Here is a 15,447-nt window from a genome sequence, read left to right as displayed (position 1 = left end):
CCCGGGGGCAGGTGTTCTACCCAAGCTTCCTCTAGCCCTCTCGCCATGTCTTTTTTTCAGCAGGCCTGTGGCAAGCACAGGTAGAGCCCTGCCCAGGATTTTATTAATCCCGCTCCAATCCCACAGCGCAATACTCACTCCCGCATTGGTTCTTGCATTTTTATTCCACTCCCACCTGCAAAACCCTTAGATCCTGCAAATCCAATGAGAGATAGATTCTCCCCTGCCACTAAAAACAGACCAAACCAATAACCCCACGGTTGGTTAATATATTAAATATATAAATGGAATTCAGATACAATTTTTACCACTAAAAGAATAAAACAAATCTTGCTTCACCCATGTAAAAACACTAACTCCTGTTATAATAGACATCAAAACTCTTTCTATCCCTCTCTTAAATTTAAGTACTAAAACCATTTTTTCCACAATAAACTTGCTTTACATTGCTGAAATTCTGTCTATGACAAACTACTGTCATGTGTACATCACACAGAACGCCCAAACAAATTGTATCACAATTTTGCCTTAAAAGGTGCTGGTTTTTTAATGACTATAAATGGTTTTAAAAAAAAAGGATTTTTTTTTAAACCGCTTGAGCACTATTTTTAGAACTCTGGAACATCCCAGTCAAGTTATTTATATGTCAGGATTATTATTGCTTTTTGAAAAACATTTAACAGAAAAACTACTCTCAGCACTGACAGGAAGCTGCTGCAGCAGTGACAGTCTGCATGTATGTGACGAAACAGAACAAAACCTGAGGGTGATTCTCTGACCTGAGCTGGTGTATGGTACAGATTCACAGTGAGGGAGATAAACACGTACGGGAAAGAGCAGCTCAAACAAAATAATTAGCAATTTCTCAAAGAGGCGACTTTTGGTAAACTGATGAGAGATTTAATGTTTTCTCGCAAATTACCGCAGTCTAGTTTTTTTTGCCACCCACAACAAAGTACATTTTACCCACTCATATTATGGCAGTGGGTCCTGCAGGACCTCAGTCCCACCACAGGGCTCTAAGTTCAGGTAGCAACCTGGAGGAAGTGTCACTGCAGAAGGGCCTTGGAGAAACGGTGAGTTGAGCTAGGGGCTTAGGAGACAGGGCCACAGAACACAAGGAAGCGGATGGGGCTAAGGCAGGGGCTGGGAGGGAGCGAGTGGAAGTGTGGAGCCAGTCCATGGGCAGAGGGAGCTGCTGCAGGTGGAACAGGGAGAGGGCAGTCTTTCCATGTGATTATCCTTCTGATTGCTCTAGGCCGGGGGTAGGCAACCTATGGCACGGGTGCCGAAGGCAGCACGCAAGCTGATTTTCAGTGGCACTCACACTGCCAGGTTCTGACCACCAGTCCAGGGGGCTCTGCATTTTAAATTTAATTTTAAATGAAGCTTCTTAAACATTTTAAAAACCTTATTTACTTTACATACAACAATAGTTTAGTTCTATATTATAGACTTATAGAAAGAGACCTTCTAAAAACGTTAAAATGTATTACTGGCACACAAAACCTTAAATTAGAGTGAATAAATGAAAACGCGGCACAGCACTTCTGAAAGGTTGCCAACTCCTGCTCTAAGCCCCAGAATCCTGGTGCTGAGTCACTGGAGGTACAGGGAGGAAGGGGTTGGAGTCGTAGGACTGCTTGGCTTACAGAGCCATTGCTGTGGGGTGCTTCTGGCATCAGTCTTGGCTGGGAAGGTAGAACTTGGGTAATGAGCTCCCAGTGTGAAGCAGCACAAGTGCAGCTGATTATTCACTACGAGCCCCACGGCTTTTTCAGAGTCGCTGCTTCAGTGGTCATAGGCTGAGTTTGGTGGCAGGAGTGAAGTACTGTGGTGCTGAGACAGGCACCTGCTGCCAGGGACGAAGCCACATCACTCACTGGCAGACTTTGAGCATCCGACGAAGTGGGTATTCACCCACGAAAGCTCATGCTCCAATACGTCTGTTAGTCTATAAGGTGCCACAGGACTCTTTGCCGCTTTTACAGATCCAGACTAACACGGCTACCCTTCTAATATTATTTGAGCTCCCCACTCTTCTGTCCATTGTTTAAGTGGGGAAACTAGAGCTGCATCCAGTGCTCCTGGGACACTGTGCTATTTACACAGCCTGCCTTAAACTCAGCCCCTGCCCCAGGCCCCTCTGCCCCAGCACAGCTTGGACTGAAATGGCCTTTTACTGCAATGGCAGATCCAGCGTGGTGCTGGTTATTACACTTGCCCCTGTCTCCCTGCATCTGCGACTGCCTGCTAGGCAACCAGCTGCTGATTCCATTTGCTCAAGTGCATCATCTCCTACTTAATATTTAACATCAGTGCAAAATCCTCAGTGTCCAGCCCCTGAGGCAGGTTTAATCTTTTCCTGGGTATTTGCTGCTTACCCGTGTGTCAGGCACAGCTGAGATCAGCTGGGTTCACGAGCTCCCTCGCAAAACCAACAACAAATCATTCGTTTTCACATCACAATGAGTAGAAATAAAAGCAACCAAGGATTCAATAATGAACTGAGAGAAACCGAAAAGTGACTCCTTTATTAGCAGCATAAAATGGGACCTGCAAAGGGAAAAAAATGTGCTTATGCCCCTTTGGGACTTTCAATTTAGCATCTATTGAGCTTTATGACTAATTAACATTCTGGAGACAGGATGCCCTTGTTACTGACAACACTCCAGGCCCCTTCAGTGAGCGTGTGAATGCTAATGTAGATCCACTGAGGTGTCCAATGGGCCCGCCAGGGTGCCTGAGATATCTAAGGCTGTGTCTACTCACTGAAACTGCCCCAGATCAGTTAAACCCATTTAAGAGCACATCTGTGGAGATGCCAGGATTACCATCCAGCACACTGCGACGCACGGAAGCTGCTGTATGAAATAGGGACACCAACCATCTGGCTAGGCTTGATCCACAGCCGCATCAGGAGCACGTCTGTGTGACTATAACTGGAAAAGGAACGTTCCTCTCCTTTCCCAACAGCTGACATGGTCCTTGGCATCACTTCATTTCAGTGCACTGTCAAACAAGACTGACTCTACAAACTGAAGGGGGGAGTTTACTACTTAAACTACATGCAACACATGACAAGCTGCTCTACTCTGAAATGTCACCAGAGCAATTTCCATCCTTCCAGGGGGGAGGGGTTTCAGGACATGTTTTACAACTTTCTATTATTCTGTCAAACCCAATTCTGCATGTCCCGAGCTCATTAAAGGCAGCAGCAGAAGCAGAGCACCGTTTACAAACAATGCAAAAGAGGATTTATTGAATCATCACAGTTAGACCACGCCCAGTACAGCAACATTTGCAATAAATTACAGAACCAAACCGATAATCGTAGTGCTAGAAAAGACACTGTTCACACAAGCAGTGATTTCTGCTAGTAGCACCCAGCAGAGTTACTGAATCAAGGCACAATTAAACCATTCACTCAATACTGCAAAAACAATGACACAGGGGAAAAGCAGCTGGAAAGAAACTCTTGCATCATTACGAGGGTGTTAGCTGGGCACTGACATTGCTAACAGGAGAACCTGGATTTCCAAGTTACCAGGGAACGTATTAACAGAGGAACTTAAAGCCAGAAAAGTCTCCCGAAGCTGAGACTCCGGCTCTCCTGAGGCAATGTTCAGAGTGCCTACCTGGAAGGGTTGTGTCTGCATAGGGGGTCAGGAAGGAAGAGGAAAAACTCAAAGAGCAAGAATCATTAATGCACAATGCAATCCTGATGCACAGACCATGTCCCCTGCAGACTTGTTCCTTTCGAGGAGGTTCAGCGAGATACAATCTGCAGATGAGAACTATCAGTTCAACAGGCATGCAAGCTGCAGGGTTACCATTTGCCCAAGGCACAGTGCAACCAGCACAGCCAAGCTTCCCGAGTCTGAGCTCAAGCCATCAGTGGGTGGGTTACCTGGCATGCTGAACCTGCTATCCTCGCTGACAGCCGCTCAGTGCCACCAGCAGGGTGCAGGTCAGAATCACAGCTGTGCGGTAAGGAATCCCCCAGGTCCAAAGGCACAACCAAGGGACGTGCAGGGTGATTGGGGCTCAGGTCGTTCACATGCCAAGCAAAAGGCAGGCCCCTGAAGGGTGGGCAAATCACGGGAACCTGAGCTAGGGCAAAGACGAGACTGGGCTCTGCTTCCAGCACTCAGACTATTCATTTCAAGAGAAGCCAAGGGAATCCGTGACACAACACACAACGCAGCCTGCAGTCCCTGTGGAGAACGCTCTTGAGGGGGGGGCCCTCCCCAGACATGAGGAGCAGGGAGCTGAGGCATCATCCCACTGACTGCACGTTCTGGGGGCATCCTCAGAGCAGGGCAACTGCACCAAGCTGCCATGGTGGGAGACTCGGTCCCCATGATGGCTAGCTCGGCTCTCTCCACTAAAGCAGCTCTGTTCCAGCGGTGAGGGCACTGAGCAGAACACTCCACAGCTGTATAATTTCACAAAGGGGTGGAGGGTTGTGCATAGGGGACCCCTGGCCACCTTAGAAGCAGAAGTGCAAGGTCAAACAGTTGGTTGCTACACCAGCAAACCCCAGCAGTAGATGCTGCAGTTAATTTTGCCTGGAGGAGGTGAGTGCTTAGCCTTGCCTCACATCCTGAGGGATTGTCACCTGCCCTTAGCGTGAGGAAGCCTTGCCCGTGCCTGCTGGGGATCAGCTCCCCAACTCCACAGGTGCCACACACTCCTCCCGAGGCCTCGCAGGTCCTGCTCTCTCCACAGGTGAGCGACGTGCCCACTCCGACACGCCAGCCCTCCGAGCACCCCCCCGGAGCACCCAGCCCCTGCTCCACTGGACACAGGCAGAATTCACAGATTCGCGCTGCTCCCAAAGAACCAGGATCCCAGCTTAGCAGTCACCCCACAAGCCTGCAGCTCAGAGCTCCAAGGAGCTGTGACGACCGGAGCAGTGACAGGGCACAGCCCCTCACACGGAGCTGCCCCTGCGCACTGCCTGGCCCCCAGGGCATTTCACCCCGGAGCATGGTGCCCCAGGGCATGCCAAGGGAGGCCCCAAAGGAGACACCCCACCACTTCTTCCCCTCCCACTGCAACCTCAGTACAGAGCGACAGCAAATGGACATGACCACACTGCAATGGCAGCACCCACAAAGGACAGCCCCCAAGTGTCCTACCCTCCACATGACTGCTAGCACTGAGAGGGGCAGCTTTACCCAGCCATTAGAGCAGGGGATCAGGAGGCAGGGCTGTGCAGAGTTCTACCGGCAGCTCCTTCCCAGACACTGCACAGCCTGTCTCCGTGTCCCCCTCACTCAGTGAGGTAGCAGTACTCGGAGGACTCTCCTCGCAAGGGTTGCGAGGCTGAATTCACGTCTGACGAGCAGCACCCTGGGAACAGCTGGCCAGCCTCCTGGCAAGGAACACAGGCAGCTCCACTCTGAAGAGCACCTGCAAACAGCCCCGTGGGTGCCATGTATGCTCGTCGGCTGGGCAGATCGAGTGGAGAGCACGAGCTAGCACCATGGGGACTGGGCAGCCAGGCAGGGGCTTGTTCTGGCTCTTGCATCATCTACAAGTGGAACTTCGTTAGCAATTCTGTTCCTGATGAGTGAACCAGAGCCGAGTCAGGTGCCCTCTCGCACAGCTGCGGCAGGGCCATGCATCTCTCAGTCAGCAGAAGGCAGCAGCTCTGCACCTCGGTACGCAGCAGGAGCAGGCGGCTTGGAAAACAAGGAGCTGCTGTTTATACAGAGACTTTTTTCAGAGTAGAACTGCACTTTAGTCTGTGGCTCTCCCGGGCCAGAGAATATCTGCCATATCCAATACACCTGCTGGGCTCACTCAGTGCCCATCCCACTGCATTATCCCTGGCGAGCAGCACTCAGGTATTCCAGTGAGACACCGAGCACGCCGTGTCCACGCCACTCTTTGGAAAAGGCAAAAATTCCTACTCAGGAGAGAACCCATCTGTCTGTATGGGCAAACGGGAAAGAAAATCCAACAGCGCACGCGCACACACACACGGGAGTGTGCACATACACCAGTGAACGCGCACGTACACTCCCTCCTCATCTTGCTCTCACCCAGATGCACACGCCCTCCCTCTCTGCAAACACCGAGGTTAGAGTAATCAACTGAGGCCTCCCTCCAGCACCCAGACATGCCCTCCCTGGGTCTTAGTTTGGGGCATGTTGGGAAAGCAGCCCCAGCTGAGGTACGCCCTGCAGCGCAGCAAATATCGCGTGATTTAGAGAGGGAAAGAGGCAGCTCTCCTGGAAGTGATGGCACTTCAGGGACAGCCAGGGACTGAAGCCCCATCAGCTCAGAGGCTGGCAGCCACTTGGGCAGGATTTGGGATGCCCAAGCCCTGTGGGCTCACAGGTAGATTTGCTGTGGCTGTTTTCTCAGCAGCCAACCTTTGGCTTGTGGATCAAGAACGTCAGCTTCCCACATGAGTCCGTGATTTGGGTTTAATGAGTCCATTGCTGGAGGAGTGCTGAGATGGCTCTCCGGGGTCTCCCCGGGAGCTCACATTTGGCTGCTGAATCGCATCCTGAAGAAGCGGTCCCTGATGTACTGCTCACTGTCCCCTGCCACCTGGCTCAGCCAGATCACCCCACTGCCAGTGATGTCCTCTTTCAGCTTCCGCTTGGTGACAGACACACAGCCTGGCCCCTCGCTGCTCTGCGGCCCGGTCAGCAACACGTAGCAGGCATGCCGGCTCCGCTCAAACAGAACCGCTGGAACAGAGAGAAGGGGTTACAGCCAGACCCCTGCCTGGGACAAGGGCAGGTCAGAGCGCTGCAGCCAACCCCGAGACTCCGCAGATTCCATGAGAGACAACAGTGCGAAGGGCCAGCTGCCATGGGCAGCGCCCCCGCTGGAGGGGCCTGGGGAGCAGCACTTACCGTCGAAGGCGACTATTCGGTCTGAGCTATTGTTCAGCTCCAAGAGAACATTGGGGTAGGACGGATGGAACAGATACAGATTCTGGCGAGCCGCTTTGGAGCCCTAAAACAAACAGGAGGCATCAAGGCGGGGGAGCACGTCACCCTGCCCAGTTGGGCAGAAGCCACATTCAAAACACCCACCTGGCTTAGGCCAGGTTTTGTCCAACTCTGCTAGTTACCAGTCTAGCCTGGTCGGACGAGTCCCATCAGTACCAGAGCTGGGTTTATTCACTGGTCTGTAACGCCCCCGTCTGTTTCTCATAACATTCCTGAATGCCCCAGGTGCCCATCAGCCACACACAGGGCACAGAGAGGGGAAGGGTTCAGGTAGATGTACCCAGTGGTCATGGGGAAAACACTTAGCAAGTCTGCACACAACAATCAGGCTGACGTTGGCAAAGGTCCAAGTGGGAGCAGCAGCATCACTGCCCCTCACTCAGCTCTCACAGCCCCTTCCCTGGCTGGTTTCCCAGCACCCAGTGGCTGACGTGCCAGTTGACTTTCCCCAACCAGGCCGCTGTATGCCACAGCCACAGAGCTGGCTTGGGGCACGGAGAGGCAGACAATGCTTGAGGGGCACCAGAGAATCCATGGCCTCAAAACAAGTTCTACAGGGGCATTTGCCGTAAGTGTGAAAAATCAAATCTAACCTTCCACAGGGAGCTCCAGCACATGCAATTTTCTAACAGCTTGGTAAAGACACGTGCAGATGCTCAGACCGCAAGTCTGCCGGGCCACCACCTCCTCCTGCCGGATGAGCTGAGCTGCCCCCGGCTTGCCAGCCCCATCCAGAGCACAGCAAAATCCTCGCAGCCTGGCTCTCGAAAGCCTGGCAGGCGAGTGAGTAAACTTTGGCTTAAGAAACAGCTAGCTACCCCGCAGTCTAGCGAGCATCATTCACTGCACAAAGCAGAGACCCCTCTGCTCAGCACCTCAGGCCTGGGCTACATCCCCTGCAAAGGCAGCACAGCGCCACCACTCGGGATGGCGATGGGGATTCAGCCCAGGTCATCACAAGAGGGGTGTGGACTGTGATCCTGGACAAGGGTACTGGGCCACATGTGAGCAGAGGAGAGCTTGGAGGGACACGCCCAGGTATGCGTGTGCACACAGTACAGGAAGGGCAAAGTGCTTCTCCAGGGCCAGCAGATTTCAGGGGGGGGGGGGGGGAGAAGGAAGGGCAGGAAGGAGGAGGGTGTCCTGCAAATTCCGGTTCAAGATCAGAGTGAGCCCAAGTGGCTGTGTGTGCTGCCCCGCTCGCCAGCCCTCACCGTTTCATTGGCCTCTGCCTGGTACTCTCCCCAGAAAAGGAACATGGACCGGTGATCTGCAGTATTGAGCGTGGCAGGCCTTGGACTCCCTGCTCTTGAATTCAGCTCCAGCTCCCAGTGGACTGCTCCAGAGCCACTCTCAACAATCATTATCTGGCAGAGAAGAAAGACCAGAGCTTATCCTGGAGCATACAGCACACAGAGAGTCAGGGGCCCAGCTCCACACCTCCCTGCGGGAACAGGGCTTGGCTACATGGGGAAATCAGATCAGGGCAGGCTGGCTGAACCCAGACTCCATGGAATGAGCTTGGCACAGCTGCCATTTGGAACCTGTGCTCTAGTTCCTCCTCAGAGCTATACAACTTTCCATAGCTTCAGTCCCAGGCTCCTCTGACTGCCCCAGCACCTATCCTGGGTGTTTGTTCTCTCTCCAATTTGGGGGATGATCACAGCTGAAACTGACACCATAGAAACATGCATGATGCAGTGACGGAGGGGGCACTGAGGGGCCTTTATGCGTAGTTAGCCATGTCAATGCAGAGTCATATCTGTAGGTGCTGGGAGAAATCAGACCCAGAACTCTGCCTTTGAATTCACCTGCCGTTTATGGTCAGTTACTTGCAGGAGGGAAGAACTCCACACACTGTCTGGGCTGACGGAGGAACCTCCTGGAGAAAGAGCTGCACATCTCAGCAAAGGCGTTTGACACCTATCAAGAGAGCCAACTCCGCTCCGCCCAGTGCAGGGCTAACTCCTTGTGCACATGGCATTCGAGCCCAACCAAACACACACTGTAGCCAGCAGGCGAGCAAGGAAAGGGGGATCAAAGCAAAGAGCTGTCAAACCTTCTTCCTGTTGGGTCCAACTCCACTTTCAAGGACTATGTGGAGAACGTCAGGTGTGTAGTAACCAAACACTGGCTCGCTGCAAGAGGGACAGGAGGAGAAGGGGACTGAGACAAGGTACCGAGCAGCCAGGGAACAGGCGTCTCAGGCCCAGTGCCACACCCAGCCTGGTGAGAGACTCAATTGATCCCACAATGGCTCAGCATTTGGCATTACTAACTGGAAGAGCTGGGGGTCAGGCCCCTTTGCTCCCTAGGCTGAAAGTTCTGCCGAAGCAGCACCCAGGTCCTACTTCTTCCCTGAGACAGTGGGAGCTTCATCCCCTGAGGAACAGGTAACCAGGCTGGGGCACAGAAAGGGGAGGTTCGTGTAGTCGGCGCTGGCCTTCAGAGAAGATGCAGGATGACCCACCCCTCCATGGCATATAAGGTAATAAGCAGGCCAAGTTTCCAGCCGCTCATATGGCTACAGTATTTGGGGTGGGGGTTGGAGCCAGCCTATTGGGGAGGGGTTTGCAGCAGAAAAAGACACACACCAAATACAATCACCTTCTCTGCCCTCACTCCCTACTGTGGCTCCCTGAAAGAGACTGCCCCGGAAGAACCACAATACCGCCCTCCACTCCACGAACTGCAGCCATGTCAGCAGGAAATAGACTGACTGAATGAGGCTCTCCCCCACCCTCCCTAGGATCAAGGCAGAGTGTCAAGCTCTCCCCTTTGTGAAGTGATACTAGATCATATGAAACATGCACTTCACACGAAGGAGGGGCCGTGTTTCCCTGGAACCCAAGTGTCACTGGGCAAACTCTTGGAAAGGAACATCTCTCTCCTGCAATGGCAGCATTACCTCAAGATGTGGGAGGCGTTGACAGTCCACAGGGAGTCAAGAGTTTGTCCATTGAGAAGCTCAGCCATGTCTGACTTCACAACCAAGATATTCTCCCCTGATCTCCCGGGAACCTTCACCAGGTAACGAATGTCTCCAGAGCTGAACAAGGAGAGGCCAAGACAAGGAACTAGTGAGCTTTCCTAGCTGAGAATACCACTTTATTCTTAGTATGCCCGATGCAGAAATCAGAGGCTATCATCCCGCCAGGAAAAGGAAAGGAACACAAGACCATGTGCCAGGCCAGGCTCTGCTGAAGCCAACATTTGGGGAGGAGAAGCTGCAGGTTGCCAGCTCTCCCCATCCAACTGGGCACTCTCCCTCCACAGAGAGCAGCTCCCTCTGGGTGCCACATGCAAGAGAAGTAAAGCATTCGCTCTCCCTGCATGCCAGGCAGCTGTATGAGGAAAGCACTCTGGGCTTGTGCCCTTTGTTTCTTTATGACTGACGGATCACTGCAACCTGGAAGTGCTCCCCTCCCCCTCTGGGGAATAAAGAGATTTCCCTGCCTGGTCATTGCATGAGAAATTCAGGTGCTGTCTAGTGAGTGAGTGAGCAAAAACATGTTCTGGAAAATTCCTTTAGCCTCTGCAGTTATACGTGATTCTGGTACTTGCCAATCTCCCGCACTCAGACACACAACATGATCTCTGCCCTCATGCTTTAGCCATGTCCAAACCCACAGAGCTGTCAGTAATCTATCTGACTGTAGCGGAGGGGAGAGTTAAGGTTGTGCAGCTCACGTGGAAATGCATTTGAGTGTGCAATGTTTAACTAGCCACTGGAATTGAAAAAATGTCTGTAGTGGAGCTGAGGAGTCAGAGCGCGTGGGGGGAAGCTGGAGAGTTTACATTGCTGTGGATTTGAAAGTTCGCTTAACTGGTGATCGTCTCAATTTTGAGAGATTGCACAGATTGGGATTGTGCTTTACCAACAATGCAGTTGGCTGTTCAAGACTGTGTGTGCGTGCATGCGTTCCGGTTTGTATTGATGGTTTGAGTCTAAACGAATTTGAACCGGAACCCTCCAAAGCCTGAAACCTGGCATAAATCATAGAAATAAAACACAGAGGAGACATTACACCATCCAGTCCATCTCCCTGGGGCCAACACAGGACTGGGACATGCAGGACATTTGATAAGTTTTCTTTGATCTGTCCCGATTGTTGGGCGTCCCACCCCTTCCCTCTGTGGATGATTCCACAATCTGATAGATCTTGCTGCCAGGAAGTTTTTCCTGCTATTTAGCCTCAATCCATGCTCTCAAATTAATCCCTTTCCCCCTAGTTCTAACCTCTGTGTGCCACACTCAATACGTCCTCTCTGTCTTTGGTGTCTTTCCCCAACCAACATATAACAGAATTACATCCTCTCCACTTTGTTGTCACTCACTGAGTCAGTCCCCGCAGCCTTCTCCTCATTGTCTGGCACTGGAACATGCTCCTGGACATGCCAAGAGCAACACTGCTAAGTGGATCTTAGAGACAGCTAAACCACACTGCTGCATGCTTCAATCAGTGGATCAGAGCCCCCCAATTAAATCACAAGGTCAGGAGAATGTAGTGCTGCTACCTGAGAAGTGATATGTGATGTGTGGGGCTCTCGATCTTCTTCTCCCACTGAGGATCTTGCTTGAGGTTGGTGAGTTTACTTTCCACCCCCGTTGCCATGCTGTAGAGATCCTTCAAGGAGTAGCCATAAAGAGAATTTACTGTGCAAACAAAGAGAAATCAGAATGACGGAGGGAGCTTACCTTGACCATTGTGCTAAACTGTGCAAATGAGGCCTTCTCTCCTGTCCTTTCCCCTCAGAAATTGTGTATTAGATCCTTAGGGAAGCACAGACTAACTTAGCAACATGCCCTATACTCACTTGGCAACAGTGGCTGTGTTTCAAACTTACATTTCAATGCACTGTCCAAAGAACATGACTACATGTAAAGAGCGCTCTCTGGGGTCACAAGATGAGCTCTTATTTTCAGTAGAGGGCTCCTTCTGTTGCTTAATCCTGAATGTCACTTCAGAACCTGGAAGCTAGTCTTGTGAGAATGTGGAATACTGTATGACAAGCTGGAAGAGTATTTATGAATTTCAAAGTGATGGTCACTTCTCAGTACTGGGAGTATCTCTAGTGTTCAACCAGCAAGAGGCCTTACCAGTATTGAAGAGAACGTAGTAGGAACCAGTCTTAGTCACATGCATGAGATAACCAGGCCTTGCACCCAGACTCAGTCTGCCACTGGTTCCAATCCGCTCGCCCTTCTTCCCCGAATAGATGAAACTTTGAGTCTACAGAGAAAATTAAAACCATAATAAATAAATATTTATTAACACCACTGTTGCAGGCTAGCATTCTACTGCTGCTGCAGCCCAAACCCTTGGGGAGGCTGACGGCGTGAGACAGAAAGGTGGCTGCCTGAGCACAGCTTGCAACCTGGCTCTCCCATCTGTGAGGAGCCTTCTCCAAACATCAGACGACACTTTACATGCCTTAGATCACTTTTTGATGTTGACTTAAGACAGCGGTTTTCAAACTGAGCTCTCGTCAGGGGGTACACGTGAAAAATCCTGTGATGCTGAGCAACACATTTTATTTAGCAAGACTTTGCAATCTAATCATAGGTATACTACGACCCTATTCCAGATGGGGGTATGCAGTAGACTACATTATTTGGAAAGGGGTATGTAGCCTTAAAACAGTTTGAAAACCACTGACTTTAGACAATGCAATTCGCAACACACCAACGATTCACAACATACCCATCTGGCCACTAGGTGTCACTGTCTGGCACGAGCCTCAATCTTTTTGTTGTGCATAATTAACCATAGGACAAGGTTAGGCCTATTAACAGTAACAAAGGTGACTGCAGAACAACTGCTTGTGCGTTTTTGCTGTTGTAGTAGGTACAGTAACTCCTCACTTAACATTGAAGTTATGTTCCTGAAAAATGCGACTTTAAGCGAAACGATGTTAAGCGAATCCAATTTCCCCATAAGAATTAATGTAAATGGCGGGGTTAGGTTCCAGGGAAATACCAGACAAATATATACACACACACACTATACGCTTTAAACAATTTAATACTGTTCACAGCTATGATGATTGAAGCTTGGTTGAGGTGATGGAGTCAGAGGGTGGAAGAGGATGGGATATTTCCCAGGGAATGCCTTACTGCTAAATCAGTGGTTCTCAAACTTTTGTACTGGTGACCCCTTTCACATAGCAAACCTCTGAGTGCGAACACCCACCCCCATAAATTAAAAATACTTTTTTATATATTTAATACCATTATAAATGCTGGGAGGTAAAGCAGGATTTGGGGTGGAGGCTGACAGCTCGCGACCCCCCATGTAATAACCTCGTGACCCCCTGAGGAGTCCCGACCCCAGTTTGAGAACTCCTGTGCTAAATGATGAACTAACACTTAGCTGAGTCCTCAAGGGTTAACACCTTGTTAATGTAACCTCACTCTACAAGGCAGCAGGAATGGAGGGAGGGGAGACAGCATAGCAGACAGAGACAGACACACACCTTGTGTGTGGGAGAGAGAAATGCACACTGCCCCTTTAAGTAAGCTGACCCACTCTTAAGTGCATTGTCTTTTTAAGTGGATCAGGAAGTTGAGACAGCAGCTGCTGCCCCAGCCTCTTTCTTTCTCTCTCCCTCCCTGTCCCCACCCTGCTCTATATGGAGAAGAAGGGGTAAGGGGGGGACGGGACACCCTGACATTAGCCCCTCCCCTTCCCCCCTCTGCACGGCACATGGCAGTGTGGGGAGGGATAGCTGCAATTGCTAGCCTGCTGGCAACTGCTGCACAGGGAACTTAGAGGAGTGGGGAGCTGATAGGGGGGCCGCTGGTCCACCCTGGTTCCAAGCCCCCACCAGCTAGCTGCAACAGGCTGCTCTTCCTGCAAGCAGGGGACAAAGCAGGCGGCTGCCAAACCACGTTAGAAGGGAGCATTGCACAACTTTAAACGAGCATGTTCCCTAATTGATCAGCAACGTAACCACGAAATAACGTTAACCAGGAGGACTTTAAATGAGGAGTTCCTGTAATGGAAATTTAGCTTTACAGGACACTCATCTTACCCACGGCAACAGAGTGACTGCCTAGGTCTCACCTCACTGGTATATTGAGGGAGGATGTTTAGGACACCAGCTTTACTCTTTCTGAACAAGCCAGCTGATCTCTAACATCTGTTTGGCCAGAAAGAAGAGCAGAAGGCACTTCATTTAATGTTCCACAGTCCTCCTCATACCGTCTCAACAGTGCTTTACAGGACCCAAGCAGGACATTTCAGAACCTGGTGCTGTTTGCATTTCCTGGGGCTGTTTGCATTTCTCTCAGCCTGGGCAAACGGAACAGGCCAGGCAATTGCACTCTTGTTCACGTCAGTCGCACTCTGTGGCTCACACACTAGCCGGGGGAAGGTACTATGGCTGGGCTGCAAACTCAGCAGAGGAATATTTACACCAAAGAACGTTTTTCATTGGGATTTATATTTTTAAATCAGTGAAATATTTCTATTCATTTGAGGGAGCGGTAAAACTTTATTGAGCTAAAAGCAGCAAGACCATGTCCCTTCTGGGTGGGGAAGGGCAATGGGACCTATTAGTCTGAAACCTGCTAGTCTCACAGAGGCCCCCAGGGGGTACTTCCTGCTTTAGGATGACACAGTAAGCAAATCTCCTGTCACTCCTAGCAGTATGTGCAAAGGGTCTACCATGGTTCTAAGTGATGATGTATGTACCTCATCTCCTGCAGTGGTAAAGATCATCACGTCCTGAACACCGTCTCCATCCACATCTGGTATCTTTAACAAGGGCGTCACCACGGTATAATTAGCTCCAAAACTGTTAAACTGCCTCCATCGAACTTCCCCTGAAAAAACACAGTTATTCCTGTTATGAGAAACATTTGCTCAGAATATTGTTTAGTGGCTCTGTAGGACTAAGGAACGATTTGTCATTACTGTTACTGTTCTCTGAGATACCCCATAGCCTGATAGCCCATCCTGCATCATCATCTAGCCCTACACACTGGGGTGTCAGATTTGGCACTTAGTAGTTACAGGTCTTCGCATTTCAATTATAAATTCAAACGTTCCTGGGTTTTATTCATAGACGAAGCTCAAACCAAGCTTTCAGCTGGGGAGCCTGAATAGAAAGGGCCTAAAATACAGCTGGCATTAAGACATCTTTCCTAATTCTAAACAATGAACAAAAACGTGTCTGCATTGCCTGGGACTGGATCCCAAGTATTCTTGTGGGGTCTGCTCTAGGAGAAAGCTTTTTCTTTGACACTCTGAAGCTACTTCTGAGCAAACTCCAAAATGGATGCATGAGCACACTACAGTATGCCACAGCTGAACTCCAGAGACACAGGGGATCTGGGAGAACCTCACCTCTACTGGGGACTGATACCTGCTGATAACAGCTAACACCGGCCCCAAGCAGGTAACTGGCATGCATTGTTCCTTTTCATGACCTGTAAATTTGATGTGATCTACCGAGGGAAGAGCCT

General features: G+C 50.5%; 1 protein-coding gene across 2 annotated transcripts in view; it reads right to left on the bottom strand.

Moving 5' to 3' along the window:
- Nucleotides 1-2,503: 2,503 nt before the first annotated feature.
- FAM234A (family with sequence similarity 234 member A) overlaps nucleotides 2,504-15,447 on the bottom strand; it is a 48,333-nt gene continuing 35,389 nt past the window's right edge. For both annotated transcript variants that reach the window (XM_044980507.1, XM_044980508.1), the window contains exons 5-12: nucleotides 14,675-14,805; nucleotides 12,079-12,211; nucleotides 11,496-11,634; nucleotides 9,886-10,026; nucleotides 9,037-9,115; nucleotides 8,192-8,344; nucleotides 6,879-6,981; nucleotides 2,504-6,710 (exon numbers count right to left, since the gene is read on the bottom strand). In XM_044980507.1, the coding sequence (XP_044836442.1) occupies nucleotides 6,499-6,710; nucleotides 6,879-6,981; nucleotides 8,192-8,344; nucleotides 9,037-9,115; nucleotides 9,886-10,026; nucleotides 11,496-11,634; nucleotides 12,079-12,211; nucleotides 14,675-14,805 (1,091 nt within the window). In that variant the 3' untranslated portion in view covers nucleotides 2,504-6,498. The remainder of the gene's footprint in view (nucleotides 6,711-6,878; nucleotides 6,982-8,191; nucleotides 8,345-9,036; nucleotides 9,116-9,885; nucleotides 10,027-11,495; nucleotides 11,635-12,078; nucleotides 12,212-14,674; nucleotides 14,806-15,447) is intronic.

The sequence above is a fragment of the Mauremys mutica genome, chromosome 11 (genome assembly GCF_020497125.1).
Source record: "Mauremys mutica isolate MM-2020 ecotype Southern chromosome 11, ASM2049712v1, whole genome shotgun sequence".
Classification (NCBI taxonomy): Eukaryota; Metazoa; Chordata; order Testudines; family Geoemydidae; genus Mauremys; species Mauremys mutica.
Note: the sequence above shows the minus strand (reverse complement) of the source record. Positions and strands in the feature narration are given on the sequence as shown.